Here is a 12,671-nt window from a genome sequence, read left to right as displayed (position 1 = left end):
GCTGCCCCCGTTCACAGCGTGCCCCAGGGCCATGGGGGACAGCAGACCTGCACTGTGGACTCAGGACGAAGAGCGTTTCAGGCCGCTGGGATGCTCGTGCCAGTGTGTGTGGGGGGGGGGGGCACACGCCAGGTGTCCGGAGCAGGAGAGCCAAGGCTGGCGGAATGGATGGAGCGAAGCGCGCAGAGGTCGGAGTCCTGCAGGCCCGCGCCATCACCTGAGGTAGGCCCCGCTGCTCCGCCTCCAGGGACCCGGAAAGAATGGGCATGCCCTGGGCCCGAGGGGGAGACACCTGGAAAGGGCCAGGCCCCCTGCCACCCAGGACTGAGGCTGCTTCTCCAAGGCGTGTGGCCATGTCACCCCTCTAACCTCTCCGGCTGCCGCTGGGGGTGACCAGGGCACTGCAGCGCCCCGGACACTGCAAAGCTCATCACCACCCAGAACCCTCGGCCAAGGGCACCCAGACTGCCCTGTGGTCCCCGAGCTTTCCAGCACCCCTCCACCCCCACCCCGCTGCCGTCTCAGGCCGTCTGCTCCTCTGGGAGCCACTGAAAAGGAGAGTTTGAAAAACCAAAGTCCTTTTTCCCCCAAAATATTCTTTATTCTTGCATTACATTTGTGTTTCCAATTGTGAATAAAAAAAATGCTTAGAAAGTGATTACAAAACAGTGTGAGCGGACACGAGGCGCACTCGCCTTCTCTGCATGAGACGACCTGGGCCTGGCGTCGGGGTCGGGTCAGCCTGCCTGGGCTCAGCTGGGCTTCTCACTCTCAGAATCTAGAAAACAAAACCACCACAGCTCATTACAGGCCCGACTGGCCGCCCGGGCCTGGGGAGTGGGGCTCCGTTCCTGGGAGGCCTGCCCTATGCCTGCCCTACGCCCGCCGGCCGCCCACACACTAAGCAGCTCCCCGAACCGGCCAGGACCCCCAGGCCCCCACCCCCGGGCGGGCAGGGGGAGAGCTGCCTCCGGCTCCCGCGGCACAGCCTCCACGAGCTGCCCGGCCTCGGCCCAAGGCCAGCAGTGAGCGGAGGCACCCAAGGCAGCCGGGGGTCCCCACTCCGGAGCAGAGGCCCCAGACCCGACTGCAGGGCAGCGGGAGTGGGAGTGAGGCCTGCAGAGGGGGTGGCCGCCTCGCCGGTGGACAGAAGGCACTGTGACCCCAGCTTGTGAGTGCAGGGCCCAGGCCACGGAGCGAGAGGCCAGAAACACATGCTGAGTCCCACAGGGCGGGGGAGGGGGGAGCAAAAGGGGGCCGGTCAGGAGCAGGACCCTTCCCAAACCCAGCCGGCACCTGGCCCTGTGCCTACCGTACAACAGAGGCACTTCCATGACCGTGGGTGGCTCAGCCCCAACCCTCCTCTCACAAGGCTAGGTCTGGCCCTCCCCCTGCAGGGCCCGCCAACCCAGCTTTCCTGGAAAAGCCCCTGTGGACAGGGGTGGGAACCCCGTTTGGTTGACCATGAGGCTCACGCAGTCCGTGGACAGAGCCCCCGGATCGGCACGCAGCTCAGGCTCAGAGTGGTGGAGAGTGAGGAGGCCGCCCTCCTCGGGGCCCAGGCGCACCCGCGGGCGGAGCAGAGGCCCGAGTCCACAGGACCCCACTCACGTCTCCCGAGACTGACTCCACGGGCGACGGCGCCCCTGCCGCCCGCCCACCCGGCTGCCGCCTCCTGTCCTCCCTGTGAGGCTCGCTGCTTCAGCTTTTATGTGGACACAGAGTAAGAAAAATGTGGTTTCACACTATTTTCCAACAAAAATGTTTATTTTTCTCCTTCATATACAGTCTCCTGGGGATTCTGTGCCACTGGCCCTGCGTGGACAAGGCCGAGCGCCAACACTCCCGAGGGTGCAGTGGGCTGCAGGGCGCGGGTGGGGCTTCCAGACACAAAACTCAACAAGAGACGAGGGGCCCCTCGCGGAGAAAGAAGCCGCGCGCGCAGCCGGCAGAAGATGCTGCACAACCTCCCCACAAGTCCATCCTCACTGAACTGACGGAGTAAGTCAGACACCAAAGCAAGTGAGCCGTGCTGGCGAGGTCCCAGGACACGGTGTCTGCAGTCACAGCTGCGCAGCCCCCAGGGCCTCCCGAGCAGTGGCCAGTGAGGGGCAGGGCCTCCAGCTCCCGCCAGGCTCCTGCCGCCCTGGGCCAGTCCCACTGCCCCTTGCTGGGCAGCCATGGAATCTGGAGAGCAGCCTGGGGCTCCAGGGGTGGGGGAGGGGATATGCAGGGGTAGAGCCGGCCATAGAGGCTGGCACAGGCAGCCCCAGGCCTGGGGAAAGAAGGAGGCCAGCAGGAGGAGGGGCGCCGAGCCAAGGGGGTGCTGTGTCTGCAGGAAGGAGGCAGCTCCCAGGAGCAGACACCCTCACCTCCCAGCTCACAGCAGTCCTGCCTGGCTGTGGGCCCGAGGGCTTGTCGGCTCACCTAGCACTTTCCAGCAGCTTCCACACAGCCAAACACAGCTGCTAACATTCCTCACTGAGACAAACGCACAGCCGGGACCACGCACCCTGGCGCCGGGCAGTGCCCGCCTGCAGCTGTGGGTGTGCCCATGTTTGCGCCCAGGGACGTGGAGCCCGAGAGGCCTCCTACACGCAGGAAGCAGGGCTCCCCACCATCTGCAACTCTTCATAGTCAAGGTCACTAGTTCAATTTTAAAAAATGACCACTTACAGCACCTAAAGGTCAGACTGCAGCTTCCGATTTGTAAACCACTGATCTCTCTCTGCAACTTAAAATGGGAAATAAGGTATCAACACACAAGCCTGTTGTCAATGAAATACTCCTTTTCCAATACATGATTTTACACATCTCTTTCCATCAGTGAACAGGAAAGCTGGAGTCCCAGGCACTGTAATCCTGCAGGGCGATTACAACGTGCTAAGCTTCGATTCAAGTACAGAAAGTGGATGCAAGACGGTGAGTGTGGCCTATGGGAACCTTGGGGGTAAGTGGGGTCAGCAGCAGGCCCTTCCCTGGGCACCTCGGGCAGGTAGGGCAGGAGCAGCAGGCCAAACCACAGCCCGACTCCTATGGGCATTCAGTTCAACACGTTCCGTCTGGCAAGTGGCTAGACAGAGCTACAGGATCCACGGCCTGGGGCCTGGCATGCTGACCACAGGTGGCCACAGGAACTCAGGAAGCATGGGCCCCCCAGCTGTGCCCACACCCGGCCCCCAGGTAGAGCTCTGGCTGCCAGCCTGGGTGGCCCAGGGACCCCAGGACACAGGAGCTGGAAGCGGGCTTCTGTACTGGCCCAGAGGCCATGCACAGGGTGGGGCAGAGAGGCCAGAGAGGGCAGTACCTGGCATGGGCACGGGCAGGGCCAGGGCAGTTCCAGGAATGACCGTGGTGGGTAGAGGGCCGGACGCCAGGGCCAAACATGGTGTCCCCACTGCTGCTCGAGGTGTGTTCATCTACAAGACAAGAAGGGGAGGCACATGTGGCTGGATCAGCCGGCCTCCAGCGGCCGGGGTCCTGCAGTGTCCCCATCCTCAGGGGACAGTGTCCCAAGACCTGCCATGGGCGCCTCCTGACACCAGACACCAGAGTGACAGTGAGGGGCAGGAAGCAGAGGCCCGCCTTTCCGCACTCTCCAATCTGCAGCCCGGGCACCTCTGGGCCAAACCCCCACCATTCACAGGCCAGAGCCGCTGCGGAGGCCAGACCTCTGAGGGCATCGCGAGAGACCACGCACCCCAACCCAAGGCCTCCTATTTGACTGGTCAGTGCCGGACAGGGTGACAGAGCCCAGGAGCTGTGAGGGGCAGTGCCCAGAGTGCGAGCCAATGGCAGGGCAGCCCCCTGCTCCCCACACCCCAGAGCAGAAGTGCGGGGGCGGCGGGCAGTGAACAGGGAGGTCGGGAGGCCGGCAGGCTCTGATGCGGAAACCTCAGGAGCTGCAGCAAGAACAGAGGCCAACGAACTTCAAATCCCCTAACAGTGTTAGCAGATCGAATCCAGCAACTAGAAAAGGTAAAACCTCACCCACTCCGGGGTGTGCGCGGGAGCACCGGAGGGACAGCCGCGGGCGCTCTCGCTCTCCCAGAGCTCTTCCCCCAGGCCCGCGGCTCCAGCCCACAGGCGTGGGGAGGCCCAGCCGAGGCAAGGGAAGGAGTGGAGGCACAGACGGAGAAAAAGCAGAACCAGCTTTATTCACAGATGACAAGATTGTGTATGGAGAAAACCCCGAAGAGTGAACAATTTCTAGAACTAACAAGCAAAGTTAGCAAGACTGCAGGTTACAAGATACAGAACTCAGCTGCATTTCTCTGCTAACATACACCCGCAGAATGAAATTTTAAAACAATACAATTTACAACGGGCATTCCAAACCATCTACTCCCTAGGGATGCATTTACTGAAATATGTATAACAACTTTACACTGAACCCTACAAAACTTTGCTGAGAGAAAATAAAAAAGACATAAATGAACAGATATGTCAGGTTCATAGGAACACTCAAAACTGCTACTATGTCAAATCTCACCCAGTTAAACAAAAAAAAACCCAAAACCCCAATACAATCCCAGTTAAAATCCCAGCAGGCAATTCTGTAGAAATTGACGGGCTGTTTCTAAAACATACATGGAGATATTAAGAACCTAGAAAAATCAAGAACTTCTTGAAGAAGATCAATGCTGGAGGTCTTACACAATCAGATAGGAAACTTACTATGAAGCCACAGTGATTCGGAGGGAGTAGCATTGCCACATGGATAAAAGAATGGCTCCGTGGAACAAGACAACGACTTCAGAACATGGGCCTGCACAGCTGCTGCTGAACAAGGAACATACTGTACGCCTGGAGCTGTGCGTGGGGACCTGAGCCCACATCACATCACACACAGAGCTAATCCGAGGTGCTCACAGGCTGGCTGCAACAGCGGACACGGGAGAATGTCTCCTGGTCTTGGAAGAGATAAGATTCCTTAAATAGGACAAAAATATTCCTGAACATAAATAATTTGATAAACAAAATTAAAAGGCCTGCCATTCACTTTCACCATAAGATGTAGAGAGCGCCTGGGAAGGCACATGGGCCTTTCTTTAATTATTGTCAGCTGCAGCCAGTGGCACTGGCAAAGCCATGTCCTGGAAACACACTTTGCCAAAAGCCAGGTGCCAGGGGGTGGGTTTTGTTATTTAAATCCAGCCGAGCACCAGGAATGAATACCCAAGAATGCACATAATCTCCTTTGTCTTGACTTTTAGAAAAACTTCCTGTTTTTTTGCTGTATAAAATAAACACGCTGTATTGGCTCGGGGTCCCTGTCCCTGTCTCATCATCAGAGGACAGTGGTCCCACCCGGCCCCAGCTTTTTTTCTTCCATCTCTGTGTCTGTCTCTTTCTTTCATTTTCCCAATCCCCAGCTGCCCCTACTCAGGAACCGGGCTGCTCTCTAGCCATGCTGGACGCGGAGAAGAGAGACATATTTACAATAAGAAAACAGAGACAAGCCACAGACTAGCAGAAAAACCCACATCTCAGTGACTGAGCAGGCCAAGCCTCTGCTGCTCAAGGCCAGCTGCTGTTCCCGCGCAGTGGGGACCCATATGCAGAGGCTGATGACAGTCATACATGGATCTTCAGCGGCATGGGGGTTGGCACCCTCAGCCCTGGCACTGTCCAAGGGTCCACTGTACATGGTGAAGGATAGACAAAGAACACAATTAAGTCAACAATAAAGAGTTATTTCAACTTTTAAGTAGTAAAGTTCCTTGATCAGGAACTTTACACAAGATAGCCAGAAAGAATGCCCAAAGGCAAACAAAAACAATAAAGAACCTACTTCTAAGGCTTCATATTCTTTTTACAGATAAATTTTCAAATATACTATCCCCCACGCATTTTACAAAAGTCACAAGAAAAGACAAGGTAATGCTAGGTGAAACAGAAAACGGAAACTATAAAATACGAAGTGGAGGAGAAAGAAGACTGAGAATTTGGACACAGAACTGGAGACTGTAAAAATATCCAGAATAAAGTATCAAGAGACAAAAGATGTAAGAGATCAAGGATAGAGTGTGGCTCAGCTGGTTGGGCATCCTTCCATGCACCAAAAGGTTTCCGGTTCAATTCCCGGTCAGGGTACATGCCCTGGTTGTGGGTTCGATCTCCAGTAGGGCCAGTGCACGATGTAGCCAATTGATGTTTTGCTCTCATACCAATGTTTCTCCTTCTCTCTCCCCCTCTCCTTTCCTCTCAAAAAAAAAACACAACAAAACAATTACAAGTGGACTGGAGTCTTAGGATGAGAGGCAAGTGCAGCAGGAGCAGTATGGGAACAGATAATGGGGGAAATAAAATTTGATCAAGAAATCAAGCCCTTATGTTCATAGCAGCACAATTCACCATAGCTAAGATCTGGAAACAGCCTAAATGCCCATCAGTAGATGAGTGGATTAGAAAACTGTGGTACATCTACACGATGGAATACTATGCTGCTGTAAAAAAGAAGGAACTCTTACCATTTGCAACGGCATGGACGGAACTGGAGAGCATTATGCTAAGTGAAATAAGCCAGTCAATGAAGGAAAAATACCACATGATCTCACTCATTCATGGATAATAGAGACCATTATAAACTTTTGAACAATAATAGATACAGCGGCAGAGCTGCCTCAAACAGATTGTCAAACTACAGCGGGAAGGCCGGGGAGGGTTGGGGGGCAGGAGGGAGGGGGGTAAGAGATCAACTAAAGGACTTGTATGCATGCATATAAGCATAACCAATGGACATAAGACACTGGGGGGTAGGGGAGGCCAGGGGATTGTCAAGGGTGGGGGGAAAAAAAGGACACATATGTAATACCCTTTGTAATACTTTTAGCAATAAAAAAATAAAAAAAATAAAAATAAAAAACAATTATAGAGAAAAAAAAAAGAAAAAAAAGAAATCAAGCCCTGGAGTCATGAAGCCCTCTGAAGTCTAAGCAGGATAAAAATTTATATTCTTGGGCACCATATAATAAATCCTCTGAAAATTGAACTATTAGAAACCAGAAGAAAAAACATTTATTATCTCCAAAGGAGCAACATACAGATTGGCAGCTTACTTCCAACAAAAACAAGTGCAGCTAAATAACAATGGAATGAAAATGTCAACATTAATCGTATAACTATGGAAAATATCCTCCAAAAATGCTAATGAAATAAAGACACTTTTAGACCAAAACTGAAAAAATAGTCACTGGTCCACATAAAGGACCTTCAGAATGATTCCAGATGGAAGACCAGAAGCAAGAAGGAATGAAATGGCACAACTGGCAAACATGGAAATGGATGAAAACTAACTGTATAAAAAAACTGCGCTGTGGGATTGAAAGGCCATACATACTTTAAACAATAAATGCCAGGAGGGAAGTAAATGCAGTCAAAATGTTTTATGGTCTTTGTAGTGTCTAGAAAACGGGTAAGAAAAAGATAGACTTTCATAATTTACATTAAATGTAAATAAACAAAATAATTTAAAGAGAGAAAAAATAAACAGACCCAAATTATGTGCTGTTTACAAGAGCTACATCTAAAACATGGGTATAGGAAGACTGAAAGTAAAAAATGGGAAATCATACACCATGCAAATAATAATCCAACACAACCTAGTACAGTTATAACAATTTCAGACAAAGTATATTTAAAGGCAAAAATAATAACAGAACACAGCTGGCGTGGCTCAGTGGTTGAGCACTGACCAATGAACCAGGAGGTCACAGTTTGATTCCCAGTCAGGTAACATGCCCAGACTGTGGCTCAATCCCCAGTAGGGGGAGTGCTGGAGGCAGCTGATCAATGATTCTCTCTCATCATTGATGTTTCTATCTTTCTCTCCCTCTCCCTTTCTCTCTGAAATAAATACAAATATATTTTATTTTATTCTTTTAAAATATTTTTATTGATTTTAGAGAGGAAGGGAGAGGGAGAGAGAGATAGAAACATCAATGATGAGAAAGAATCATTGACTGGCTGCCTTCTGCACACTCCTTACTGGGGATCGAGCCCACATCCCGGGCATGTACCCTTGGCTGGAATTGAACCTGGGACTCTTCAGTCCTCAGGCCAACACTCTATCCACTGAGCCAAACCAGCTAGGGCAATAAAAATATATATTTTTTTAAAAAATCATAATAGAAATACTTGGTAATATTAAAAGTTCAACTCACAAGTCAGACATGATAAATCTAAATTTGAATATACCCAATAACATAGCTTCAAAAAATATACAGCAAAGACCAAAAGAACTACAATAAGAAATACACAAACCTATGACCATGATGGTAAATTTAAAAATTCCTCTTTCAATAACTGACAGAATATACACAAACACACAGAAACTCATTAAGAGTGATGTCAGCAAAATAGAAGAGTAGGTAGCTCCAAACTTTCATCTTTCCACAGAAACACTGAAAGAACAACCAGAAACTGTCAGAACTAACTTTATCAAAACTTCAGAAAACAGTTAAAGGTTTGTAGCAATCAAGTAGAAGCAAAAGGCAAAGAAAAAGGCAAAATTTTGAAAGTAGAAAAGCACTGTGGTATTTTACTGGCCCGTGGCCCACCCCTCCCTGGCTTTACAGCTATCTTGAAGAAGGCAGCCTACATTCCCAGTGTGGTACCTGGTCCATGGTTCTGGAGGGAGCAGAGATCTTATTCACAAATTATTTTGTATGTCTGTCCTAATCTGTCTGGAGGCCACCTGAAGGGCTGACACAAGGTTCGCATATCTCTGCCTGACCAAATGTGGAATTCTGTCAGGGCAGAAAAATGGCGTGTATGGCTAAAAACATTGCAAGACAATCAAAACATCCACAATTGCTCAGAGCCAAAGATCATGACTGAGACAGACATATGCAGGCGGCCTAAAGCCAGGACAGGAAAGCATGCAAGAGAGCTTCTTTGGGATATTAGGGCATTCACAGTGTTGTGTACTCGGGAACCTAGAAAGCCATGTGCACGCCCAGAGCAGGACACTGCACAGAGAAGACCTGAGCAGACCCTAATCTTCACTATTAGTCTCAATGGAAGTAAGAAGTAAAGGCTCAGGCAAATTAAGCTCCTGGTGTTCAAGAAAATCTTTTTTTTTTTTTTTTTTATATATTTTTTTTTAATTAAATCTTTATTGTTCAGATTATTACATTTGTTCCTCTTTTTTCCCCCCATAACTCCCCTCCTCCCAGTTCCCGCCCCACCATCCGCCCTCACTCCCCACCCACTGTCCTCATCCATAGGTGCACGATTGTTGTCCAGTCTCTTCCCGCATCTCCCACACCCCTTTCCCCCCCAAGAATAGTGAGTCCATTCCCTTTCTATGTCCCTGATTCTATTATAATCACCAGTTCATTCTGTTCATCGGATTATTTATTCACTTGATTCTTAGATTCACTTGTTGATAGATGTGTATTTGTTGTTCATAATTTGTATCTTTACCTTTTTCTTCCTCTTCCTCTTCTTAAAGGATACCTTTCAGCATTTCATATAATCCTGGTTTGGTGGTGATGAACTCCTTTAGCTTTTCCTTATCTGTGAAGCTCTTTATCTGACCTTCAATTCTGAATGATAGCTTTGCTGGATAAAGTAATCTTGGTTGTAGGTTCTTGGTATTCATCACTTTGAATATTTCTTGCCACTCCCTTCTGGCCTGCAAAGTTTCTGTTGAGAAATCAGCTGACAGTCGTATGGGTATTCCCTTGTAGGTAACTGAGTTTCTTTCTCTTGCTGTTTTTAAGATTCTCTCTTTATCTTTTGCTCTTGGCATTTTAATTATGATGTGTCTTGGTGTGGTCCTCTTTGGATTCCTTTTGTTTGGGGTTCTCCGCGCTTCTTGGACCTGTAAGTCCATTTCTTTCACCAGGTGAGGGAAGTTTTCTGTCATTATTTCTTCAAATAGGTTTTCAATATCTTGCTCTCTCTCATCTTCTGGCACCCCTATAATTCTGATGTTGGTACGCCTGAAGCTGTCCCAGAGGCTCCTTACACTATCCTCGCATTTTTGGATTCTTTTTTCATTTTGCTTTTCCGGTTGGGTGTTTTTTGCTTCCTCGCATGTCAAATCATTGACTTGATTCTTGCGCTCCTCTGTTCTGCTGTCGGGAGTCTGTATAATATTCTTTATTTCAGTCAGTGTATGCTTAATTTCTAGTTGGTTCCCCAATATAACATCGAGGGTCTCATTAGTTTTCTTGTAGATCTCATTAAGTTTATCGGCGGCTTCTAAACAGTTCTTGAGAGACCTTAAAAGTGTGGTTCTGAACTCTATATCTTCCATTGACAATTTTGTCCTGTTTCTTTGTCTCCGCATTTTGTTATGCTTCCTTGGTGCACCCCCTAGTGGTCTTTGTTCGTGGTTTTATAGTTAAATCTTGATTGTTGTAGCTAATTCCAGGGAGGGTTTGACCTCCAGGCCAAGTGGCTGTGAGAATCAGCTGTGTCAGCAGTGAGAGAACTTCTGTCCTCTAGGGAGGTGCTAATCTAGCCTTTGCCTGAGGCTATCCGGCAAATGCCTCTGTGCAGGGCTTGGGCGGGGCGGGTCGCACAGGATCAACAGGGTGGGCCGGAGAGAGCAGTGATGGCGGCTCTCAGTCCTGTCCCCAGGGGCTCTGCCTCTCTGAGTCCCAGCACCCGCTGCAAAGCTCGGAGAGAAAGCTGCACTCGCTCTGACCGAAACCAGGCAGTCCCGCTTGCTTCTCCCGTTTGAGTCTGGGTCCCTAAAGACTCGCCCGGATCTGGAGCTCAGAGTCTGCGACTCCCTCCCGATTGAAAACGCCAACCGCGCCCTCCGCCGCCAGCCCGCTCCACGCACTCCGCACCTCAGAATTTGACTTCAGCACTGCGCCTCCTCTGAGTGTCCGTATGCGTTTCTCTTTCCTCCTAGTTGTAGGACTTCCACTCAGCCAGCGTTCCAGTGGTTTTGGGTGATGTCCGTTCTGTCTTTTAGTTTCACTTTTGAAGTAGTTGTTCAAAGCAGCAAACTCCGGCGTTAACCTATGCCGCCATCTTGGTTCTCCTCTCAAGAAAATCTTAGTCAAAACAATGGCTAAACACAAGCTAAGTCTTCAACAAATAAAGCCAGCAAATACTGGGGGAAATGAGAATTTGATTTTCATAGTTACTACCTACAATATTCAAATGTCCTGTTTTCAATATGAAATCACAAAACATGCAAACAATTAGAAAAGCATGTCTCATTCAAAGGGGAAAATAATTAGCAGAAACCACTCCTGAAGAACTCCAGATTTTGGACTTACTAAATAAAGACTTAAATCAGCTATCTTTGTTGTTGCTATTGTTAATCCTCACCTGAGGATAATTTTTCCACCAATTTTTAGAGAGAGTGGAAGGAGGGGAAGAGACAGAGAGAAATATCAGTGTGAGACAGACTCATCGATTGGTTGCCTCCTGCACATGTCCCGACCAGGGCCAAGGATCAAACATGCAACCGAACTCTGTACTCCTGACCGGAATTGAACACAAGACCCTTCAGTCTGGGAACCAACGATATATTATCAGACCAAACAAACTAGGGCAGTGGTCGGCAAACAGCAGCTCGTGAGCCACATGCAGCTCTTTGGCCCCTTGAGTGTGGCTCTTTCACAAAATACCACGTGCGGGTGCGCACGTACAGTGCAATTGAAACTTCATGGCCCATGCGCAGAAGTCGGTTTTTGGCCTGGGCGAGACTATTTTGAAGAAGTGGCATTAGAAGAAGGGGGCGGTGTTGGTCGGTTGGGCGACGGGAGACGCGGTACAGGTGGGTCGCGAGATATGCAGCGCGGGGGAGGCACGCGTGATTCATGCACGAGTTGAGTGAGCCAGTCAGTCAGCAGTCTCATGCGCAGTGGTTAGTGCTAGTCACGTTGGCAAATTGCGCGCGGGCGACAAAAGTACCTACTCGAAGCATAAAGTTACCTGTATTTTTCCAACCAGCTGCAAATCCTACAGGTATTTTTGTCATCAATTTAAGAATTGTAATTATTTTGTGTTGGTGGCTTTATTATTATAAAATGAGGACTTTTTTTAGCAAAGGCCAGCTTATTATTATAAAATGAGGACATTTTTAGCAAAGGCCACCCTAATTAAGTTAATAACAATGTACCTTCAATATAGTTTAAGTTTAAAAAATTTGGCTCTCAAAAGAATTTCAATCGTTATACTGTTGATATTTGGCTCTGTTGACTAATGAGTTTGCCGACCACTGGGCTAGGGCAAATCAGCTATCTTAAATATGCTGAAAGAGCTAAAGGAAACCATGGACAAACAGGAAACCAGGAAAATGACAAATGAACAACATGAGAATATCAACAGAGACAGAAATTATAAAAGGAACCAAACAGAAATATTAGAGCTAAAATACAAGAACTGAAATTTAAAATTCTACTGGAGGGAACCAACAGCACACAGAGCAGGCAGAGTACATAATCACAAACTTGAAATCATACAAGTGAAATTACGGAGTGTGGGAAACAGAAGGAAAAAAAGAATGAAGAAAAGTGTACAAAGCTTAAGGTACCTGTGGGATACTGTTAAGCGATCCAACTTATGCATTATGAGCATCTAAGAAGGAGAAGAAAGAGAGATGGGGCAGAAGAAATACCTGAAGTACAGAAAGAAAAGACTGTCAACCAAAAATTCTACATCTAATGACATAATGCTTCAAGAATGAAGGAGAAATT

General features: G+C 48.8%; 1 protein-coding gene across 1 annotated transcript in view; it reads right to left on the bottom strand.

Annotated features, from left to right (window-relative positions):
• Nucleotides 1-576: 576 nt before the first annotated feature.
• Nucleotides 577-12,671, bottom strand: part of WNK2 (WNK lysine deficient protein kinase 2) — a gene marked incomplete at its 5' end in the record, with an annotated part of 77,082 nt that continues 64,987 nt past the window's right edge. Inside the window, 2 exons of the mRNA XM_081104016.1 lie at nucleotides 577-778; nucleotides 3,308-3,419. Coding sequence (XP_080960142.1) covers nucleotides 753-778; nucleotides 3,308-3,419 — 138 coding nt within the window. The 3' untranslated portion in view covers nucleotides 577-752. The remainder of the gene's footprint in view (nucleotides 779-3,307; nucleotides 3,420-12,671) is intronic.

This window comes from Myotis nattereri (genome assembly GCF_964212035.1).
Source record: "Myotis nattereri genome assembly, chromosome: 12".
In the NCBI taxonomy this organism is placed as follows: Eukaryota; Metazoa; Chordata; class Mammalia; order Chiroptera; family Vespertilionidae; genus Myotis; species Myotis nattereri.
Note: the sequence above shows the minus strand (reverse complement) of the source record. Positions and strands in the feature narration are given on the sequence as shown.